General features: G+C 27.5%; 1 protein-coding gene across 1 annotated transcript; it reads right to left on the reverse strand.

Annotated features, from left to right (window-relative positions):
- Window positions 1-5,401: 5,401 nt before the first annotated feature.
- Window positions 5,402-16,349, reverse strand: LOC105203865. The gene is made up of 4 exons (XM_039450996.1): window positions 15,833-16,349; window positions 7,399-7,661; window positions 5,909-6,020; window positions 5,402-5,729 (listed from the first exon to the last, which is right to left on the reverse strand). The coding sequence occupies exons 1-4, from the start codon at window positions 15,891-15,893 to the stop codon at window positions 5,452-5,454; spliced, it is 714 nt and encodes a 237-aa protein (XP_039306930.1). The 5' UTR covers window positions 15,894-16,349; the 3' UTR covers window positions 5,402-5,451.
- Window positions 16,350-21,138: the final 4,789 nt, after the last annotated feature.

Below are 21,138 nucleotides of genomic sequence, written 5' to 3' on the forward strand. Positions count from 1 at the left end.
CGGCCTTATAAGCCACCTTGACATTGCCCCCGCTATGCCGGCCTCGAGAATAAAGGAGAAGAAAAGAATCGGACCTTAAGCGGCACGTCGAGTCAGTACATATACTCTTTGATGTCTCTTCAACTTGTGCAATGTACACACAGGTGTAAAACAAATTGCATAGTAATGAGAGTGCGGGTACGTTATATGCGTTGAGAGCGGCACGGAGAAGCAGCTTTTAAATTACAAATGTTTAAAATTATGACAGAGATAACGAAATGTCTTTTGACAAATTTATATATTTCTTATCATTTTGTTAACAACGCCTGAATTTTTAATAAAACTATGATTTGTACCTTTTATTTAAATAAATTTTAATTAAATTAATTTTTGAACAGCACGGGACGCCATATTTTGCCACTATAGATTTCGCCAATCAACTTTCCTAGACACGAAAAAGACAAAGAAAATAGCGCGAACTTCATGGGAGGTTCTTTATAACTTTTACCAGCGTTAATTTTAAATTGACCGCAGTAAACTATGTACTATAAGACTCTTCTAATGAACGGGCCTGGAGCCGACGAAAGGCGATTCAGAAACCATTGATTAATTTATAACCATACTTTCCCAATAATTGCCGACATTTGTTTATAATTTTCTTTTTTTATCTAGTAATTTTAAAGTAGTACGCGCTTAATGATTGGAAAGAAGTCTGCGCAGAAAAAGTGGTTTTCTCCGCTTCTAATAATTAGAAAATCGAATAATTAGGCGAATCAAATGCATTGCGTGCATTAAATGTTCGTAATAGATCAAAATACAGTCTATCGATCAATTGATCGGCCTATAAAATTGCGCAATTTAAATATGCAGACGCTTAACCTGCATATTTAAAAGCGTGGCAGTCGAATGTGAGACGTTCAAATCGCGACATCGACAATCGTCGATAAAAATGAGTGACGAAGAGAAAGAAAGCGTTTAATTGACGTCAAAGTGGACGTCACAGCACGGCCCAAAGGAGAGTAAGAGAATGTTAAGCACCGTTAATCGCCTTGGTCACGTTCATTTTAAGTCACGTTTCCGACTTGTTCACGCACATGTTCGCGGAAGATCGTCGGTCCCACTTCCTGTCTTTAAACGTGAGGAAAAAACGCAATTAAAGGGTTGATCTGCAGTCTAATCCCGAGACGCAAAGCTTACAGAGAGTAACTACTTACAAACTAGAAATGTATTAATTATTCGAACAAATTCGTGTCAGATAAGATTTAATTCGATTTAGATTTGAATCTTCATAATTTAAACCATTAAAATATTTTAAATTTACAAATCTTTGAATACAAATCATATATTTTATTGATATATTTTATTGACAAATTTATAAAACCTTGTTTAAAATAATTTCATAATATATGCACAATCAAAATAGAGAAGATGGTATATTATAGATGTACCTATTTATTTTTTATGCAATAAATTTGTTAATTTTATACTGAAACTTAAATAATTATATTCTTTAAAGTGTTATTTAATAGATTCTAGATTCAAAGTTATGAAGTATTTATTACTTGGGACATGATTTATAAAAATGTTGCAACACTCTGTAATAGGTTGAAGAAGAACATGGACCACAATAAAAATAAATTTAAAAACTGGTTTTATTTTAAAAAGATAAAAAATTGTTTACAATATTAAATATTTTTAATGCTTCATTGTTAAAAAATTTTTTTGAGTTCAAAAATATTAAAGATATTTTATTTATATTTAACATTAAATAACGAGAATAAAATAATATTTCTAATATTTCTGAATACAGCCCTGTATAGTGAAAATTTATTAAAGAATTATTTTGATGTAAACATCTCAATAAAATCTATATTATTGGCATATCAACAAAATATTATGCAATCATTTGAATAACTTTGCATAACTCGAATTGTGTACTCGTATAGTCGAAAAAATTAAATAGAGAAAAGCATTCTAGTTTATAAATATTTATGTGATAATACGCACAAATTTAAAAACGATGAGGAAGTGAGTGTAATTAAATGTCAAAGTGTACATTAAAAAAGTTTTGAATTGTTCAAAAATAAAAATGACAATTATAACAATTGTCAGCTATTGTGTATGGGCATATTATTAACGCCACTACATAATGGCAAGCTATTAAATAAATGATTCCATAAGTAATTACTAGCAATTTGCCTAATAATAACGGAGATAATACGGATGCTCATAATACATGGTCTATAATACCTTTTCCTCTATTATTTTTCATAAAAATTTGTATTATTTACATATTAAAATTCTACCTAAAAATAATTATGTTGTTAATTAAATATTACGTTTCATTAATTTGATTTGGTTCAGCATTAAAGAAGCTTTGCATATTTTTATTACAACTTTAGTATGTTTGTTTTAACTTTTTAAAAGTTTAAGTTTTTTTCAACTTTAAAAATCCGATTTATTCTGAAATTCTCTTTATTATTTATTTAATTAGAACATAAATAAATTTGAAAAATTATTTTTTTTTAACACAGTATTTTAAAATAAAATTATATTTTATAGAAATAAATTGCTAGAAAGTTACAATCAACAATATAACCGCGAAGTTTTAAGATTGAGATAAATGTTGATTTACTTTAATTAGAAGATAAATCATAGATTAATTGTTAAAATATCTTTAATGTTTTTGAACGCAGCTCTCTAGAATATATTTCAACATAAAATTCTCGATAATAGAGAATTATACGCTTAAGTAGCTTAAGTAGTAATGAAATGTACTATTGAATAATTGTACATAACTTGTAATGTGTATAGCTGAATAAAAACGTAAATAACGAAAAGAATCACTCGGGTATTAATATGATAATACACTCAAGTTGAAACACAATGAGAAAGTACGTGTGATTAAATGTGTAATTAAATGTTAAATATTTAAATGTACCATTAAAAAAGTTTCGAAATGTTTAAAAGTAAAAACACATTTATAACATTGGTACCATGCACAACGGCAGGCTACTAAACAAATAATTCCATTCTGTCTAATAATAAGATAATAAGGGTAGCAATATTATTTACAGTAGCCCCACTATATTTTCCTCTATTATAAGTAATTAATTTTAACTCAATTTAATAAAAAATGTTAACATCCCCACTTCTAGTCTTTGTGCATATGATTATTAAAATCTAGCAGAGGAAAGGAGGGGGTTAAAAAATATCATTTTATTTCTTGACAATAACTTATTGTCAGTAAATATTAACACAACACAAATCTAACCAACACCAGTTTATTAACCGTAAAGTTTTGCCAATCACCTTATATGTTCAATTTCATCGAATATACAAATATAATTTACAATTTACTGTAGAGCAAGAAAAGGATGTGCTTGTGAAATAGCATGGGGATTGTGGAATATTAACAACTAATGCCATCAAAAGCAATTCTACTTATAAAAAAAAACAAAATTAATAATCTTTTGTAGATCTTATATAAATAAATGCCATAAAGCAAGAATTTACCAACATTTTATAAAATATATTTTATTTATAAAAACTTTTTTTAAATAACTTTATTGGCTGAAAACATTTTTTAAATAATGCTTAAAATGTTTTAAAATAATTTTTTTGCTTCTAATTATACAACGTCAATGAGATTGTAAAGTCGCAAGAGAGATGCTCACGACAGACGATCATGTTTCATAATCACAGCCCATGTATAAACATGACTTTATTTGCCGAATTTAGACACACATTACGACACACATTAAATTCAATGATGTTATTTGAAATTCACATTCAAGGCCTTCAATTTAGACCAAGGTTGAAAAAATTAATATGTAACCTATTTCTCAAAATTACATAAAGAGTATATACGTGTAAAAATTTCTGTTACCTGCAAAATTGGAATTCAGCCTTCATAAAAACACTGTATATGCTAATGACCAGAAATCATCTTACTATGTCTAAATAGACTCTATACGAAGTAATTTTAATGATTGCTCTTAGAATTCAATGCAAATTATACGAGAGATGATGATATTCCACTATCTCAAATATATTCCACGACCGTTCTCTTTCCTTTACATTTTAACGCAATTCCGGTTTGTTTTTTTTTTTTTATTAGATTAAAACAGAACTTTTTAAACAATAGATTAAAATTATTACAAGAAACGGTACTTCCTATTCAGAACCGGTACTTATAGATTTATCTTAAGATTGATAACGCATGATAAATATATATGAGGTCATGCATACCTACAATGTCTGAGTAGACCAAATATAACGAAGTAATTTTGATGGTTGCTTTTAGAATTCAATGCAAATTATACTAGATATCATGATATTCCACCGCCCTAGATATATTTCACGACCGCCATTCTTCCTCTACATTTTAACACAATTCCGTTTTGTTATTTATATCAGTTTAAATCAGTATTTTCTAAACAATAGTTGAAAATTATTTCAAGAAACGGTACTTCCTTCTCAGAAACGGTACTTTTAAATTTATTTTAAGATTTATTGCGTGCGAGAAATGTGTATAAGGTCATGCATACTTAGGCTAAGCATTTCCATAAAGTCAGTCCATTCATTTATTTATACGCAGCGTGTATGTGTACATACGTATGTGTTTTACACTTTTCATCAATAAATATTCGCGTACCTGTTTTTAAGGAAAAATCTGCATTTATAAAGTGATCACAGAGTTGACCGACATGAAGATTATGCATATAATTGGGCCAATTTAAATTTTACTCATTAATTAAAATTAATATTATCTAACAATGATTAATAAGATTCAATGGTCTTCAACTTCAGATCGCGTGACAAAGTTTCTTTGTCTATAAGAATGCGGGTTCAAAGACCGTGGTTGCTTCAAGGTAAGCAGCTATTGAGATAAGAAAAAAACCGCTTTGTTCTGCTATAAAAATCCTTGGCATGCCTCATAAGACTCAACGGAAGATGTAATACACAACAGAATATAAAGGACATTTATGTATTAAAACTAATTAATATAAAATTAATAAAATGTATATAAATTCAACTTAAATGGCTTAAGAAATTATTGGCAATAACGCAACACATAATAATACAAAAATGTATAAATCATAAAAAAGAAAAGCGTATATTTAACATAGCATGCCACACATATATTTTATAGATTAATTTATAGAGAAGAAAAAGGTATTACGGCTACTGTAGGCATTATGGATATATAAACTATCCCCATTAATATGGTGTTTTAAACAAAATTTTTATTTTAAAATATTTTTTCAATAAATTGATTGTTACTCTAAAAGACGATGTTCTTAATTTAAAAATCTCATAAATTAAACAAATTATAACTTTAATGTGTGCTGCAATTAAATGGATAAAAGTAATTATTAAGTAAATAAAAAATGTTATTTACTAATTACTTTTATCCATTTAATTGCAGCACACATTAAAGTTATAATTTGTTTAATTTATGAGCGATGTTTATTTAAAAATCTGCTTAAATGGAAAATTAAGAAAGGCGTCATTGAAGATCTCTGTGAAAGCAGTTGAAACGAGTTCATTGATCAAGCCTCTTGTTAAGACAAAGCTTGGCTGCCATGTAGAATTAATTATTCTATCAAGGATTTCCTCAAAAAATCGCTTGCCAAAAAGAAGGTTTGAAACGTGAAGCTTTAAATCATTGATAGATTGAACATCCATTTGAGCTCGCAACCTCTGTCCTGGATATTTAGTTACTGTAGTTGTTTGTATAAGATCATCTAAAATGAGGAAAATTATAAAAGTATTGTATAAACAAATGTTTTTAACATTTCTGCTAATTTATTGAAAGCGTGTAATTATGATAATAACATTATTAGTGAAAAATCGTCTAAATTATTTTATGTATATCGGAATTTGAATTTTAGTAATAAAATTCAAATTCTCTAACATTACTTACATAAAGCGAGAGTGAATTTCCCTTTATTGGTCACACTTGAGCCAAGGAATTTGCCTTTAAATTCGTAATTACCCTTCAGAAATTTCTCTGGGAAACTTTGCGTGTACACAACCTAATTAATGCAATATTTTGTTTAGTTATTTCGTTGCTTGTTGCATGTTCATTCATATTTTTTTGTAATAAAAGATTAAATATGTACAAAAATAACATACGGAATAAGAAAAAAATATGTAACCGGAAAAACATTTCGAAATATTGAAGCATTTGAGAGAAAAATGTTATATACAAAAGTTGTACGATCTGAAGAATGATAAATAATATAAAATCAATTATAGAATTAATTTTCGAAAAAAAAGAATTACCATTTTAAGATTAAATAAAGATTATTTTTTAATAAAGGTGTATGATTTTTATTACACAGTTACAAAAACTGTAATTATTTTGCTTATAAAAGTATTGACGCAGATTTTTTAAAGTACCAATAGTCTTTAAGATATTTTATACTCCATTCTGTTATATTTGGCATAAAATTTAATTTTAATTAAATATCTCGTAAATAAATTTTACAATAATTATATATATCTTAATACATTTATGGATAAAATAGCTGAATTAATTGGTGTCAAAGAAAACACGTTGTTGCTTTTCTAAAAAATTATTTAATTGCATTTACATTTTGAAAAGCAACGACGTATTTTTCTTTCATATCAATTGATTTATTTTATATTATTTTTTACACAAAGGTATTAGAATACAATTACAAAAAAAATAATAGTTTAACATCATTCACTGAAGATAGCCTAAAGTTAAGTCAAAACGTCTGTATTTGCAAAACAATCGTGTAAATCTTATTTAAAATGATAATTAAAAATTATTATAAGTTAAATCAATTAATTTAGTTGCACACCGTTTATCTAACTCCTAATTGACTCTTTTTTTCTTATTCTATCATAATATTTATAATACAAGGAGTCCTAGCTCTTAGTTATTAAAGTATAAAAAAATCTCATAAATTATTGTTTTTTCGATAAATCTATCTTTTATATGCACAATAATTATAGATACTATATTATGTAAAAAAAAAAATAATATAACTGCATTTAAAAAAATCTCTTTCATATAACCTTAAAAACCGGTTTCTTCGAAAGTTGATTTACATTATTGTCCTCTTTTAAACCATACAACTTCCATATGTCACATTTTTTTTTAAATGTCTTATTATTTTGAAATATTATATCGATTCTCTATTTTCTTATTTTGTAGTCATATCATTACTTCTTAATAAATTTTCATTTTTAATATAAGGTATGTGCTATAAAATATCCACATTATATCATTAAACATATACATATGTATATATATACAACGTGTGTATACATATGTATATTGAATAAATGACAAATGCTCCGCATAAAATTATATGTTACGCTAAGTGAACACTTAACATATATAGTATAATTACTTATATCAACAGATAATACATGTAATACCTTGTAATTTGTCAAATCAGAAACGAATTTTGTCACTTTACTAAGGGACCATCCGGTCTCGGTGACATTTCGAAGAATTAAAGTGAAGCCGAAATTCGGTATCCCTCTTGTAGCAATTATCTCTTTGGCAAAAAAGGGATCAAACGGGAGTATATTATATTTCGGCACACCGGTTTTGAAATAAGGTTTAATCGCATTCAATCCTTCTCGCACGCAGACGTCAAAGCCTGATACATCGGGGTGACAATTTTTGAAGTGGTCCTCTAAAAACAATAACGTTTAATTTACAATGCGTCTTCTTCCTTGAAAATTAAAAAAAAATTTGAAATATTTAAAAACGTTTTTATAATTAGCTTTGACTACTTCTTTAACCATATACAAAGAATTTAGAAAATCATCCCTTATATTTTGGAAGGTTTGTTATGGAAAACTGTAAAATACGTGTTCGATTATTTTAAGAGATTGCTCTTTTAAGAGGGAAATTGCCCCCTCCCCCGCCCCAGAATGTCCAAGGAGAATTCCAACTCAAAAATTTCAATTGAAATCTCCAATATTGTAATATATCGTTTGAAAAGGCATAAAAAAAAAGGAAAATTTTTTATTCAAAGCGAAGAGGTTGACACGCGTCGACCCCAAAATTATGTAGGATCAAAGTTCAAAAACTAATTTTTAAAAAATCGTTTTCTTATTCTGGAAATTCTAAAAAAAAGCATTTGAGGTGTGAAAATGTTTGTCTTTTTAGATTCTTTCTATTGTAGGCGTATAAGACCACGCAGGGCCGTACAATGTAAGCGGGAAAAAGTAACAACGGAATTAAAATTTGTTAGTTGAAATCTCTTTAAAGCAGCCTTTAAGACCGGAATAGGCAACTTTCCCAATTTCCTGAAAAAGTAGCTCTTCAAAATGATCGAACACATATTTTGCTGTTTTTGATAATTTTGAACTATTTCTATATACACTACTCAAAAGAAAATAGGGAACACTTTCCAGACACCAAAAATTAGGCTATTTTCAAATGACTGTAACTCGGTGAAAAATCATCGTAGATAAAAAATAAAAAAAGCATTTTGAAGCTTGAAGATCCAACTTTAACGCTCTATCAGCAGATTTTCAAAATTCTTTTAACTTCCTTGTCTTATGCAGTAAAAAAGCACACCCTGTTTTGTTTCTTAAAATTTCGTATTTTTGACACTTTGCAGCTCGACCAACAAATTTTTTTCGAATAATTCAAGTAAAGCTTCATAAACTACAACATTTTGCCTACAAAATGCTTTTTTTAAAATTTCTCTACGATTTTTTTTGACCGAGTTACGCAACTTTGAAGCTAAACCTGCATTTTTTACAAATGATATCCGTACTTCGTGAAAAATCATCGTAGACAAAAAATCAAAAAACCATTTTAAAGTTCGAAGTTTCAGCTTTAACATGTTATTAATGGTTTTCAAAAATTTTTTCAATTTCTTAGTACTATGCCCCAAAAAAGATACACTGTTTTTTCCTTGAAATTACGTATTTTTAACAGCCTGTAGCTCAATAAAAAATTTTTTCTCGACAAATCCAATGCAAGTGCCATAAAGTATGACATTTTATCTACAAAATGCTTTTTATAAAATTTTTTCTACGATTTTTTTTGACCGAGTTACAAGACTTGGAAGAAACACATTTTTTACAGTATCTTTTTCTGAAAAATGACGTCTACCGCCGACATTAGCATTACCCAATATGCACCACGTGGAGGTTGCCGGTCGGATATTTGCACATCGTGTGTGTGTGTGTGTGTGTGTGTGTGTGTGTGCGCGCGTGCGTGTGTGTGTGTGTGTGTGTGTGTGTGTGTGTGTGTGTATCACAGCATAGATAAGGACCCCACAGTTCTCCACTTCTGCGGTATTTAATGACTCCAAACCCCCTCTGCTGTGTGTGTGTGTGTGTGTGTGTATGCGCGCGCGCGCATGAGTGTTCAATAGTGTGTATTTCCTCTTCTCTGATCAATTACTACTTGCAAGCGTTCTCGCATATTTATACATCTTGCAATATGATCTTGCGGAATGTTGTGCCAAATTTTCGTTAAAATTTCTCCCAATTCTTCTAAATTTTGCGGCTGTTCTTCGCGACGCCTTAATCGTCGTTCTATTTTATCCCAAATGTGCTTGATTGGATTTAAGTCTGGGCTATTGACGAGATGATTTAACAATCTAGTTGCGTGTCGTTCAAAAAAACGTCGCGTTATATTCGCCGTATGAGGTCGAGCGTTGTCCTGTATGAAAATAAAGTTCCGACAGGTTCGATTTAATTGCAAAACGTGTGGTCGTAGAATATCGTTGATATAACGAACACCTGTCATTGCCGGAGGTGGCAGGATCACTAGATCACTTTGTCTTGTAAGAGATATACACCCCCACACCATCACGGAACCGCCGTTGTAAGATCGTACTGGCATTACGCAACGTTGATCATAGCGTTTATTTCGTCGACGCCAAGAACGACGATTAAGGCGTCGCGAAGAACAGCCGCAAAATTTAGAAGAATTAGGAGAAATTTTAATGAAAATTTGGCACAACATTCCGCAAGATCGTATTGCAAGATGTATAAATATGCGAGAACGCTTGCAAGCAGTAATTGATCAGAGAAGAGGAAATACACACTATTGAACACTCATGCGCGCGCGCGCATACACACACACACAGCAGAGGGGGTTTGGAGTCATTAAATACCGCAGAAGTGGCGAACTGTGGGGTCCTTATCTATGCTGTGATACACACACACACACACACACACACACACACACACACACACACACGCACGCGCGCACACACACACACACACACACACGATGTGCAAATATCCGACCGGCAACCTCCACGTGGTGCATATTGGGTAATGCTAATGTCGGCGGTAGACGTCATTTTTCAGAAAAAGATACTGTAAAAAATGTGTTTCTTCCAAGTCTTGTAACTCGGTCAAAAAAAATCGTAGAAAAAATTTTATAAAAAGCATTTTGTAGATAAAATGTCATACTTTATGGCACTTGCATTGGATTTGTCGAGAAAAAATTTTTTATTGAGCTACAGGCTGTTAAAAATACGTAATTTCAAGGAAAAAACAGTGTATCTTTTTTGGGACATAGTACTAAGAAATTGAAAAAATTTTTGAAAACCATTAATAACATGTTAAAGCTGAAACTTCGAACTTTAAAATGGTTTTTTGATTTTTTGTCTACGATGATTTTTCACGAAGTACGGATATCATTTGTAAAAAATGCAGGTTTAGCTTCAAAGTTGCGTAACTCGGTCAAAAAAAATCGTAGAGAAATTTTAAAAAAAGCATTTTGTAGGCAAAATGTTGTAGTTTATGAAGCTTTACTTGAATTATTCGAAAAAAATTTGTTGGTCGAGCTGCAAAGTGTCAAAAATACGAAATTTTAAGAAACAAAACAGGGTGTGCTTTTTTACTGCATAAGACAAGGAAGTTAAAAGAATTTTGAAAATCTGCTAATAGAGCGTTAAAGTTAGATCTTCAAGCTTCAAAATGCTTTTTTTATTTTTTATCTACGATGATTTTTCAGCGAGTTACAGTCATTTGAAAATAGCCTAATTTTTGGTGTCTGGAAAGTGTTCCCTATTTTCTTTTGAGTAGTGTATATATATATATATATATATATATATATATATATAAATGTAAATATATATTTTATGTAAATATTGTATTTTAGTACGTATATTTAACAATAGTGTTGAAATAATCAGGGGGCTGAGCATAATACATCTTTAAAATATTTGGAATACAAAATACTTTCATAAAATACAAAATATTATACATTTATAAAAATTTTGGTAGCAACAAAAGTGTGTAAAAGAAATTATATTATCCGGTACTTTTAAATAAAATAATAACCAAATATAATTGAGTACTATAGTACAATAATTCTAATAGAATAATCTGTCTTCTTATAAAAGTAAGAGTTTGCAAGAAACGTTATCAACGTTTGCAAACGTTTCTCTTTAAACGAATATAGCATAATAATTGAACAGAAAGCCATTTGCATAACGTAATTGAATAAAAAGATAATGTCACTTGTCCCATACAATTTGCGAGAGAGCGATTGAGCGCGTGTCATGAATGTCCAATTGATCACAAAGAAACTGAAAAAAATTAACTAGAAATTAATCAATCAAACTACATTTAAGTTATTATTTTTGTCAAAAAATTTTAACAAAAATTTTTTGGTATTTCAAATACCAAATAGATTAAAATTGTATTTAAAATACAAAATAGATTAAATAACCTTTTTAAAATGCAAAATAGTTTTTAAGTACTTTTAGGTGCTCTGCTAAAATACAAAATATAAATTGTATTTCAAATACAGTATTTTAAATACAAGTATTTTAAATGTGCTCAATCATGGTAAAAAACGCAGAACTTGTAAAAAGTTCTTTTATTTTCTAATCTAAATATGAATGTGAAAATTTTTACATTGAAAAAATTGATCATAGAAAACTTGTGACAGAGCAGATATAATATATTAAATGTAAAACATATTTTCATCTTATTTCAGTTGTGAAAAACAAAGCAGGAAGTTAAACACAATTTAAATTATTTGTAATAATTATAACAGCTGATTTTAATTAGCAAATACGTTATATTTACATACATTATTATGAGAACACGTTTTAACAGTGAATGTTAATGTATACGTATTAAAATTGAATGCACACACGTAATCGTACATAATGCAACTTTCACTTCCAGGTATTCCGGTTTTGATAGTGCCAGCGTTTCTTGAGAACATTACACTGATGCACTTCACGTGCATTCTATTACAAAATAGAATATTACGTTATATAGTGTATTAACAAACAAACGACATATTCGTTTATTTTTGCTGGAAAATGCATTTTGTAATTTTGATATCATTTTGAATATTTTTGAGCTAATCGAAATTCGAGTTAACTCTAAATAATCATTAGATTAAATTATTTTATTCATTTTGTTTTTGTTCCAAACTCAATAATGCATGTATTACGTTTCTTCTTTTATAGTAATTTTTAAGATGAAAAATAAGATTTTCTTTTCTTTTTCTCCTTTTTTAAGAAGATTCAAAAACGTGTATTTGTTTTGACAGTTTCCGCATAATTCATTAATTTTTGTAAAAATTTATCAAAAAATTTGCAATTTATATACGTAAATGTTACATTTTAGCTTAATAATGCTACAATAACAAAAAATTAATAGAAAGCTTCCTTCATTCTTTAATAAACGGTAATACTCTTTATGATCAATAACATTCTTTATGAACAAATTATTCATGCAAGAAAAAACGGTATGTTGAAATAAAAATTTAGCCAGATACAAAGATGAAATAAATTTTATTTGATTAAAATAATTGTGTATTATGCTCAAACGTAATGATAAATGTTGCAAAAAATTATAATATTCTGACAATCAATTTGAACATATTTATTTTAAGAATAAAATAAAATAATTTTCTGACTTATAATCCTTTCTGAAAAAATCCGTGTTAAATCAATAGTCACAATCTCTCGAAGTTTATTGTTGCCGCTTTTCCAAAATGCTCATTGGTTCTCGCGTTGTGCTTACTTTGTGAGCTGCTATCATCGTGGAGATTGCGTTTTGACAGTTATAGATATAACTGTTCTGTTACATGCATCATGAGATTAATAGTGTATGAGGTTAATGGTGTAATAATAATATTATGACATAATGGTTGTGACATAATTGTTACATTCATCGCGAGGATGATAGTGTTATAATGATATTTTGTTGTTCCTGTTTACTACGTTATAGCTGCGTGTGCATGCGTGTGCGTGCGTGCGTGCGTGCGTGCGTGTGTACGTGCGTGCGCGCGCGCGCGCGTGTATGTGTGTGTGTGTGTGTGTGTGATATAAAAAATATGGCAATGGGAGTAACGAAATTAAAGAAAGGAATTGCAACACTTCAGTGTCCAAGTTATATCTTGGAATGACGAAATTGACCGGGTGGAATCTCACATAAAATCAAATTATGTAGGTGTTTTCATTAGGCACTTTATTTTTTACATATTTAAATCTTTTCGCATTCTTTGAGTGGGCGATATTGAATTGATTGTATTTTTGAGACAAATTGCAGAGTTTTTTAAGAAAACTGGTTCTTGTCGGTGACGTTTCGGCATAATTAATAAATTATTTTGATCATTTTTTAACAGATTATTTATTTAGACGGTACATATTCTTGTCCATCAAAAGCAACTCAATTTAATAATGGAAATGTTAATTATGAATTACAAATCTCATCAAGTACTCGAATTTCATGTTTAGGAAAATATAAATTTGAAAACACATTAAATCTGCCAGAACCGGAAGAAGTTAATTTTTCGGAAATTTTGAATACAACAACAAGAGTCAGTAAGTTTCTCAGGTTTATCAATTTATTATATAAATAAAGAAAGTCGACAATACTAGCAAAAACTAATTATACAATACATCACATTTTTTAATGCATCACATTAACATTTTAATATAAAATAAAATTCTTCTTTAACAATAAAAAATTATTATAGTGATAGAAGGTTATATCAAAACAAATTTTGTAAAACTATATAATAATAAATAAAATAAAAAGATAGGTTGCGGTTCAATAACTAACGGAAGATACAAATTGGAAGTTCACGTATCAAACTTCGATACAGAAGATTATGATGACTTAAATTTAAAAAAGGGAGATAAAATAAAAATAATAGAAATTATACAAACAGGTAAAGTATAAAAGAAATGAGTACAAATTTATATAATATAAAAAATGTGAAAAAATTTATACACTTTTTATAAAATTAAAAAATTTTTTTTTATTTGTGTGCACCAATTACCATATCTATTTACCAATTTATTAAAATATTTATACTTTTAACTAAATATATATTTTTTATAATAAATCTACATAATTATATGGACATTTTTTTATATTTTTAATTTAGTATATTTAGTATTACACACACACACACACACACACACACACACACACACACACACACACGCACGCACGCACGCACACGCACACGCACACGCACACGCACACGCACACGCACACACACACACACACATCTTTAGTTATACTTAATTATTATAACTGTATTACATACATACTATGCATAAAGTTCAATGTTAAATCAATAAAAATAAAAAAATTAAAAAAAATTGTTTTTATTAATTTATGTAAAATTTTTCTGAACTTGATTAACTTTTTAATTTTTTTATATTTATTTTAATATAATATAATATACATTCATCATCAGAAGCTCTATAGCGCGCGCATAGCGCGCGCTTGTTTTGTTCTAGTTTAACTAAATTTTTAGTTATTTCAGCAAAACTATTACTTCCGCATGTAATCATAACTTTGAAATTTACGTTCTAGAGAGCACACACTATTTATAAAAAAGTTATAAAACATTTATAATAAATATTTGAATATTTTATAAATATTTACAAAAATACTTTATAAACATTTTTGGAATTTTATAAATATCTTAAATTAAACAGATAATAAAAATTTATTATAAATATTACGTAAAAATGTTTATAAAATACTGTACTATAAAGTACTGTAGTACCATAAATATTAATTTTTTACTTACCTTAAATGTTATATAAAATATGTTTACATTTTAATAACTTTTTGAATAAATATTTTATGAGGTTTTTTCTTCATTTATATAAAATAATATTTATATAATATATAAAAAATTAAATAATAATAAATATTTATAAATTAAATAAGAAAGATTTATAAATATTTATCACAAATATTGTGTGCTGTCTAACGTATTATTAAAATACATAATGACAAAAATAAGCATAACGTACAGTTAAAACTATTAATTAAGTTACGAGAAAAAACAGTTATAAAATTTAATGGTTTTTAATTTTTGACATATTATTTATGTAATTTATATAGTGCAAAAGACGTAATTAATTTTTAAGCGTTTTGGTACAAAAAACGGAATAAACACTCTAAATGGATTGAACGAAATTAGTGATTTTTAATACTCTGGTGGATATATATGTTAATAGACGATAATAAACTTTTCTCTTAAACCATATATGCAAAACCAAAAGATTAATTATTCATTGAAAATAATATTTTGTGCCAATCTTTTCGTTCGTCGTGTTTCTTTTCAAATACTAAATACTTAATCACGCAATTCTTAACAATTCACGCAATTCTTAGCAACACGCGAGGTATAAGGTGTTACACAACTTTCAACAGTCAAGAGAAAAGTAAGGGAAAACTGTTTTAAGTTTTCAGCATTTTGCGAATTTGTTTATCTCATGTTACAAATCTGCCGACTATGATTCGCGTGCTTTTCTTATACCGAGCATTGAAATCACCGGCGGCGTCGGAGTTCATTGCGCGTGCGATCATCGAAGTCGTCGGGAGTACTTACCGAACTCAACAGCAACCGAAGCGCGCAACAGTAGAACAAACAAAAAAACTTTTAACTGCATCTCTTGGCTTTCTTTCTCTTTGTCTTTTTCTCTTTCTCCGTTTGATAAGCCTAAAACACGTAAAAGAAAGACACCTCGATATTTATCAATATCCAGGAACGATAGAAACGGTGGTTCACTTAAAGTATTACGCGGACGAGGAGCGCGTACCACGCACTTTCACTGTTAGCGATACATCTGAGAGGTGGGTTAGCGAACTGCTTCCGAGTCGCTAAATTTTGGTTCAGATTTATGTAATTTCATCGGTGAAAACATCGGAGAGAAGGGTGACGTATTACATTCGAGTGGGAGCAAGAATGTCATGAGAAACATTCTTTCTTTCCTCTTACTTCGGTCTTTGGGCCAGTTCTTCTTGAGGTATACGAAAACATAAGGCAGATTACATAACATTTCATCGCGCGGTTAAAGGGGGAATAATGCGCAGTCTGTTATGAAATTGTACCTATATTACAGCATTTTATTATACATAATACTGAACTCAGAAAAGCGTTTTTGTACATTACAATTAAAATTTTTATTGTGTAATATTATTTCTATTTTAAGCTTCCGTATATACATACACACATGCGCGCGCGCGCACTCACACACACACACACACACACACACACACACACACACATTAATTTAATCTGCAAAGATAAATAAAGTATATTTAAATTAAATATTAAAAAAATTTATGAACAATGAAAAATTATTTATACTCTTTCCAAAATATGTAAAGATTTTTTTTATCGTTAAAACTTTATAAGAATACGCGTTTTGATTTGTTAATTTTTGATACAAGGACATCAGGATAATAAATTTTCTGGATAATAAATTAAGTTTTCTCGGGATTATGAAACAAACATACTTCATTCTTAATTATTGTATAATGAAATTAAATTAAAATTAAAATTTTAAATTAGAAAATCTTTTACGAAACGTAAATATTCTTTTCAAATATTTATTTAATTTTGACAAAAGAAAATTTACATTGATTGCTAATCTTTTTTAATTTCATTATTGTTACTACACTATTATTTTTGTTATAAAAACACAATTTGTTAATTTTTTATTGTATAATTGCAAACTAGATTAAAACAGTATTTTTTTAAATGTGTTATATTTTTATATCATAATTATCATTTTAATAAATGTCTGCACGCAATTACTTAAATGCATGTTTTATAATAAATTTCATGTCCAATTTCATGCTACAAAAAATTCGAATCCGATTTAATTTAGACATTTAAATAATTTCTTAATTTATCAGATTATACACTTCTAATTCTTAATCAACTATTCTAACTTTAAAGGAGAAGAGGGTATTATGGCTACTGTCGACAATATGGTTACCCCTATTATCTCCGTTATTAGATGACGTATTCTAACAATTGCTTATGGAGTTATTCATTTAGTAGCCCGCCGTTTTTTAGTGATATTAATATGACAATACATAATAAGTGACAATTGTTATAAGGCATTTTTACTTTTGAGCACTTCTAAACTTTTTCAAGGTTCACCTTTAACCTTTAATTAATCATACTTTCTCATTATTTTTAAACTTGAGTGTATTATCACACGAATGTACATACACTTGAGTGTTTTTTTTTATTATTTATCTTTTTATTCAGCTATACACATTTTGAGTTATACAAAGTTAAAATAATAACATGGAATTTCATTAGTATGGCTTTTAAAGCAAAATTTTTATATTGAAATATTTCTTCAATAAATCGATCGTCATTCTAGAGAGCGGTGTTTAGAAACATTAAAAACATTATTTTATGCTTGTTGTTTAATGTTAAACAGGGATAAAATGACATTTCTAACTAAATTTCTAATGGTATTTTTAAAGTTACTGAACGCAAGAAAATTCTATATTAGGAAAATTCTAAACAATGGAAAATTAAAAATACATAATTTTGTAACAAGATACTGTGTTTCTTCTAAATTAAACTAACTTTTTTAAATTATTCTTATAGATAGCCATATTACACTTTTTTTCTGCCACCAGATTATGCAGAGCATTAGATTTTTATAAATCACGTCCTAAATAATAAATATCTCATTACTTTGAGCCTAGAATCTGTCAAATAACATTTTGACGAATGTAATCGTTCAAGTTTCAATAGAAAATATTAATTATAAACAAAATGATTAAAAAAAAATGAAAATGGGTGCCATATTACCCTCTTCTCCTCTATATAATTCAATTTAACATTAGATAATTCATAAATTAAATATTCTAAATATTGATTCTGTACCTATTTACTTACCTGTAAAGCTTTCCGTGAGAGATCTAAAATGCTTAAGATGTTACGTCAGCAAGAAGAGACACCAAATTTAACATTCGCACTGTAACGCTGTCCTACCAGTGTTGTCTAGTGTTGTCCAGCGTTGCCCAGCTTCATATGAAGCAAAAATATGCGTTCTCGAAAAATACAAAACAACGAAGAAGAGAAATACTAGTTCCAAGAGTTAGTTATATCCTTCGTTGAGCAAAATTTTTTTCAAGCAGGCGAAATATAAATGTCTAACCATATACACCAGCAAACGGATATTCAAGAGATTTTTTTCACAAATTGTATATTTTATTACATTTATGTGACATAAAAGTGATTTTTTTAGAAAAAAAATGATAAATTGTTAATATTATTTATAACACTTTAATATAATGTTTAGCAATATTTATATTAACGCACAGAATAAGTGCCTAAAAGATTTTTTAGAAAATATCTTAAAGATACTTTCTAAAAAATCTTTGAAATTTTATCAACACATATCTTAATAATACTTTCAAAATTTTTTGAAAATACGTCAAGCTATAAGTTATCTTTTAAAAAAACATTTTTACAAACGTATACAGCTATTTACAATATTAATTATTTACATTCTCTATATTATTAATTGTAACATTTATTTGTTAAGATATAATATGGTCCATTTAGACGTAGCATCTAAAAATGTTTCGCTATTAACTAGATCAGCAACGTTATACAAAAAAATTTTAAATAGAAATGTATAAAAACATTACTGATAAAAAAACATATTGCAAAAATTAATTTTGCAACTAATTGTTATAATCAAATTATTAAAAACCGACTGTAGAGAAAAACTGATTGCACCAATTAATTCTATGAAAAAAATTACTAAAGAAATATCTTGTATCGCTTTCCTTAAATTAATTTTATTTTATGCAGAAAAATAATAATAAACAATTAAAAATATAAATTATTAAAATTCTTTTTTGCCTATGGCTAAACTAGCAAGGTTAGTTAAAATATAACAATTAGAAATAAGATCGGAGAGTAAAAGAACGTTTTTGAGATAAAAAGTTAATCAATTTTGCAATCAATTGTTATTAATAAATTATCAAAGAATTATTGTAGAGAAAAATTAATTGCGCCAATCAATTCATCAAGAAAAATGATTGAAAACAAAATTACATATTACATGACTCTTGATCTGTATTCGTTTTATTCAAACAATAAAAACTCGTTTTTGCTCACGGTCAGACCAGCAAGATTAGTTAAAATATAAAAATTTTAAATAAAATTGTATAACATAAAAATGCATTCTTGTCATAAAAAACACGTTTCAATAAAAAGATGTTCGTAGAAACAATAGTTTTTGCAACATGCTTTTTAAGTCGAGACAGTTTTTTTTATTCTGATCTTGCTGATCTGACATGGACTTTAGTAAACGTTAAAATTTTATATTTTGATGTCTTTCATTATTCAATGTTTTAATAATGCAGGAAAAAAACATTCTTGTTTTAAAAATATTGTTACTTTTAAAATGTTAAATATTAAAATAAGGTTATATAACATATATAATATTGAAATAAAATTATATAACATTAAAAGACAGAGCAAATAATTTACTCATGTGATAAATTGTTCATACAATTTTATTAAAAAAATATATACTCTTTATTTAACAATGATTTCTATGATTTGAAAAGAAAAAGTATCGGATAAAAAATAATAGCTTCAAATCAAGAATGAGAATTTTTTATTACGTATTATTATTAAAACAGTATTGTGCATTTTAGATGACTCTTACATTATTAAAATAAAAATATAATATTATACTGAAATTTAAAGTTAATTCAAATTTTTCAAAGAAGATTAAATTATATATACAAGCAAAATTATGATTATTTAATATTAGCAAAAACATAATTTCTTGTTTTATATAAAACGACAAATAGTAAAGAGAATATATTAAATTTAATTTAATACTTTTTTTTACAATTAAGTTTTAATAAAAACAAAGAAATTTAAATATGTTGATTTCAACCTTTTTGTGTAGATGATTCAATTAAGAATACAACAATCAAAAGAATATTTTATGATACTTTGTTAAGAAATAATAAAAATTGTTAATAAAAATTTTTCTTTTATATTGTTGCGTCTTTGGGATTTCTCATGACTAAATATGAGTTTTATTTTATCTGATCTGCATAAAAGGTGATTAGCTTAAAAAAAAAGCATGCTTACTTAAAGAATTGAGTTATCAGATATAATAAATAATATTAACATTTTTAATTTGTGATGTCTTGTATAAACGTATTTTTAAATTTCATGAATTTATTAAACATTAAATTTTATTAAATGTGTGTTATTTATTTGTATACGTAAGTGAAGTAGCCTTCCAAACTTTTTTCTCTTCCTCAGATTAACTCACTCACTCACTCACTCACTCACAAAAATACGGAACGTGCGTATATTATGTATAACAAAAATTATAGCAGCAATCGAGATAATTAATATAATTAATATAATATAAAAAAAAATGTTTGTTTTTTAAATTCTAATAGTCTATTTAAATTTAAATAAAAAATTATTATATAAAAGAATTTAAAAAAATTTTATTTTATTAATATCTATTAAAAATATAAATAAAATTCAATGAACTACATAATTATTCTTTAAAATGTTAATTACCTCGATTGCTGCTATAATTTTTGTTATGTTACAGATTTACAAGATCTGAGAGGAAGAGAAGGTCTGGGAAAGGCATCGAACTCCAGCGGAGCAACCTTGGGGTAAATATAATTCCATATTTATGAAAATAATAATTTTTTCCCTTTTTTTGGATGTTATCAAATAAATTTAAGAAAAGCTATTTTTAAAGAAAGTAAATAAATATAAAATTGTATGTACATCCAGAGAAAAGTTACGTTTAAATTGATGAAATCGTTTCTTTAACTTTTTTAAGTTGAAGTGAAAATACCTTTGAGAAAAATAAAAAATTATTA

The sequence above is a fragment of the Solenopsis invicta genome, chromosome 6 (genome assembly GCF_016802725.1).
Source record: "Solenopsis invicta isolate M01_SB chromosome 6, UNIL_Sinv_3.0, whole genome shotgun sequence".
NCBI lineage: Eukaryota > Metazoa > Arthropoda > Insecta > Hymenoptera > Formicidae > Solenopsis > Solenopsis invicta.

Bases quoted from the DNA above. Each gene is read 5' to 3' on its own strand.
- LOC105203865 (XM_039450996.1), bottom strand. From the start codon at position 15,893: ATGCAGTTAAAAGTTTTTTTGTTTGTTCTACTGTTGCGCGCTTCGGTT. The intron at 7,662-15,832 runs GTAAGTACTCCC...TATTGTTTTTAG, and splicing joins TTCGGTTGCTGTTGAGTTCG to AGGACCACTTCAAAAATTGT. The intron at 6,021-7,398 runs GTATTACATGTA...TGCATTAATTAG, and splicing joins CTGATTTGACAAATTACAAG to GTTGTGTACACGCAAAGTTT.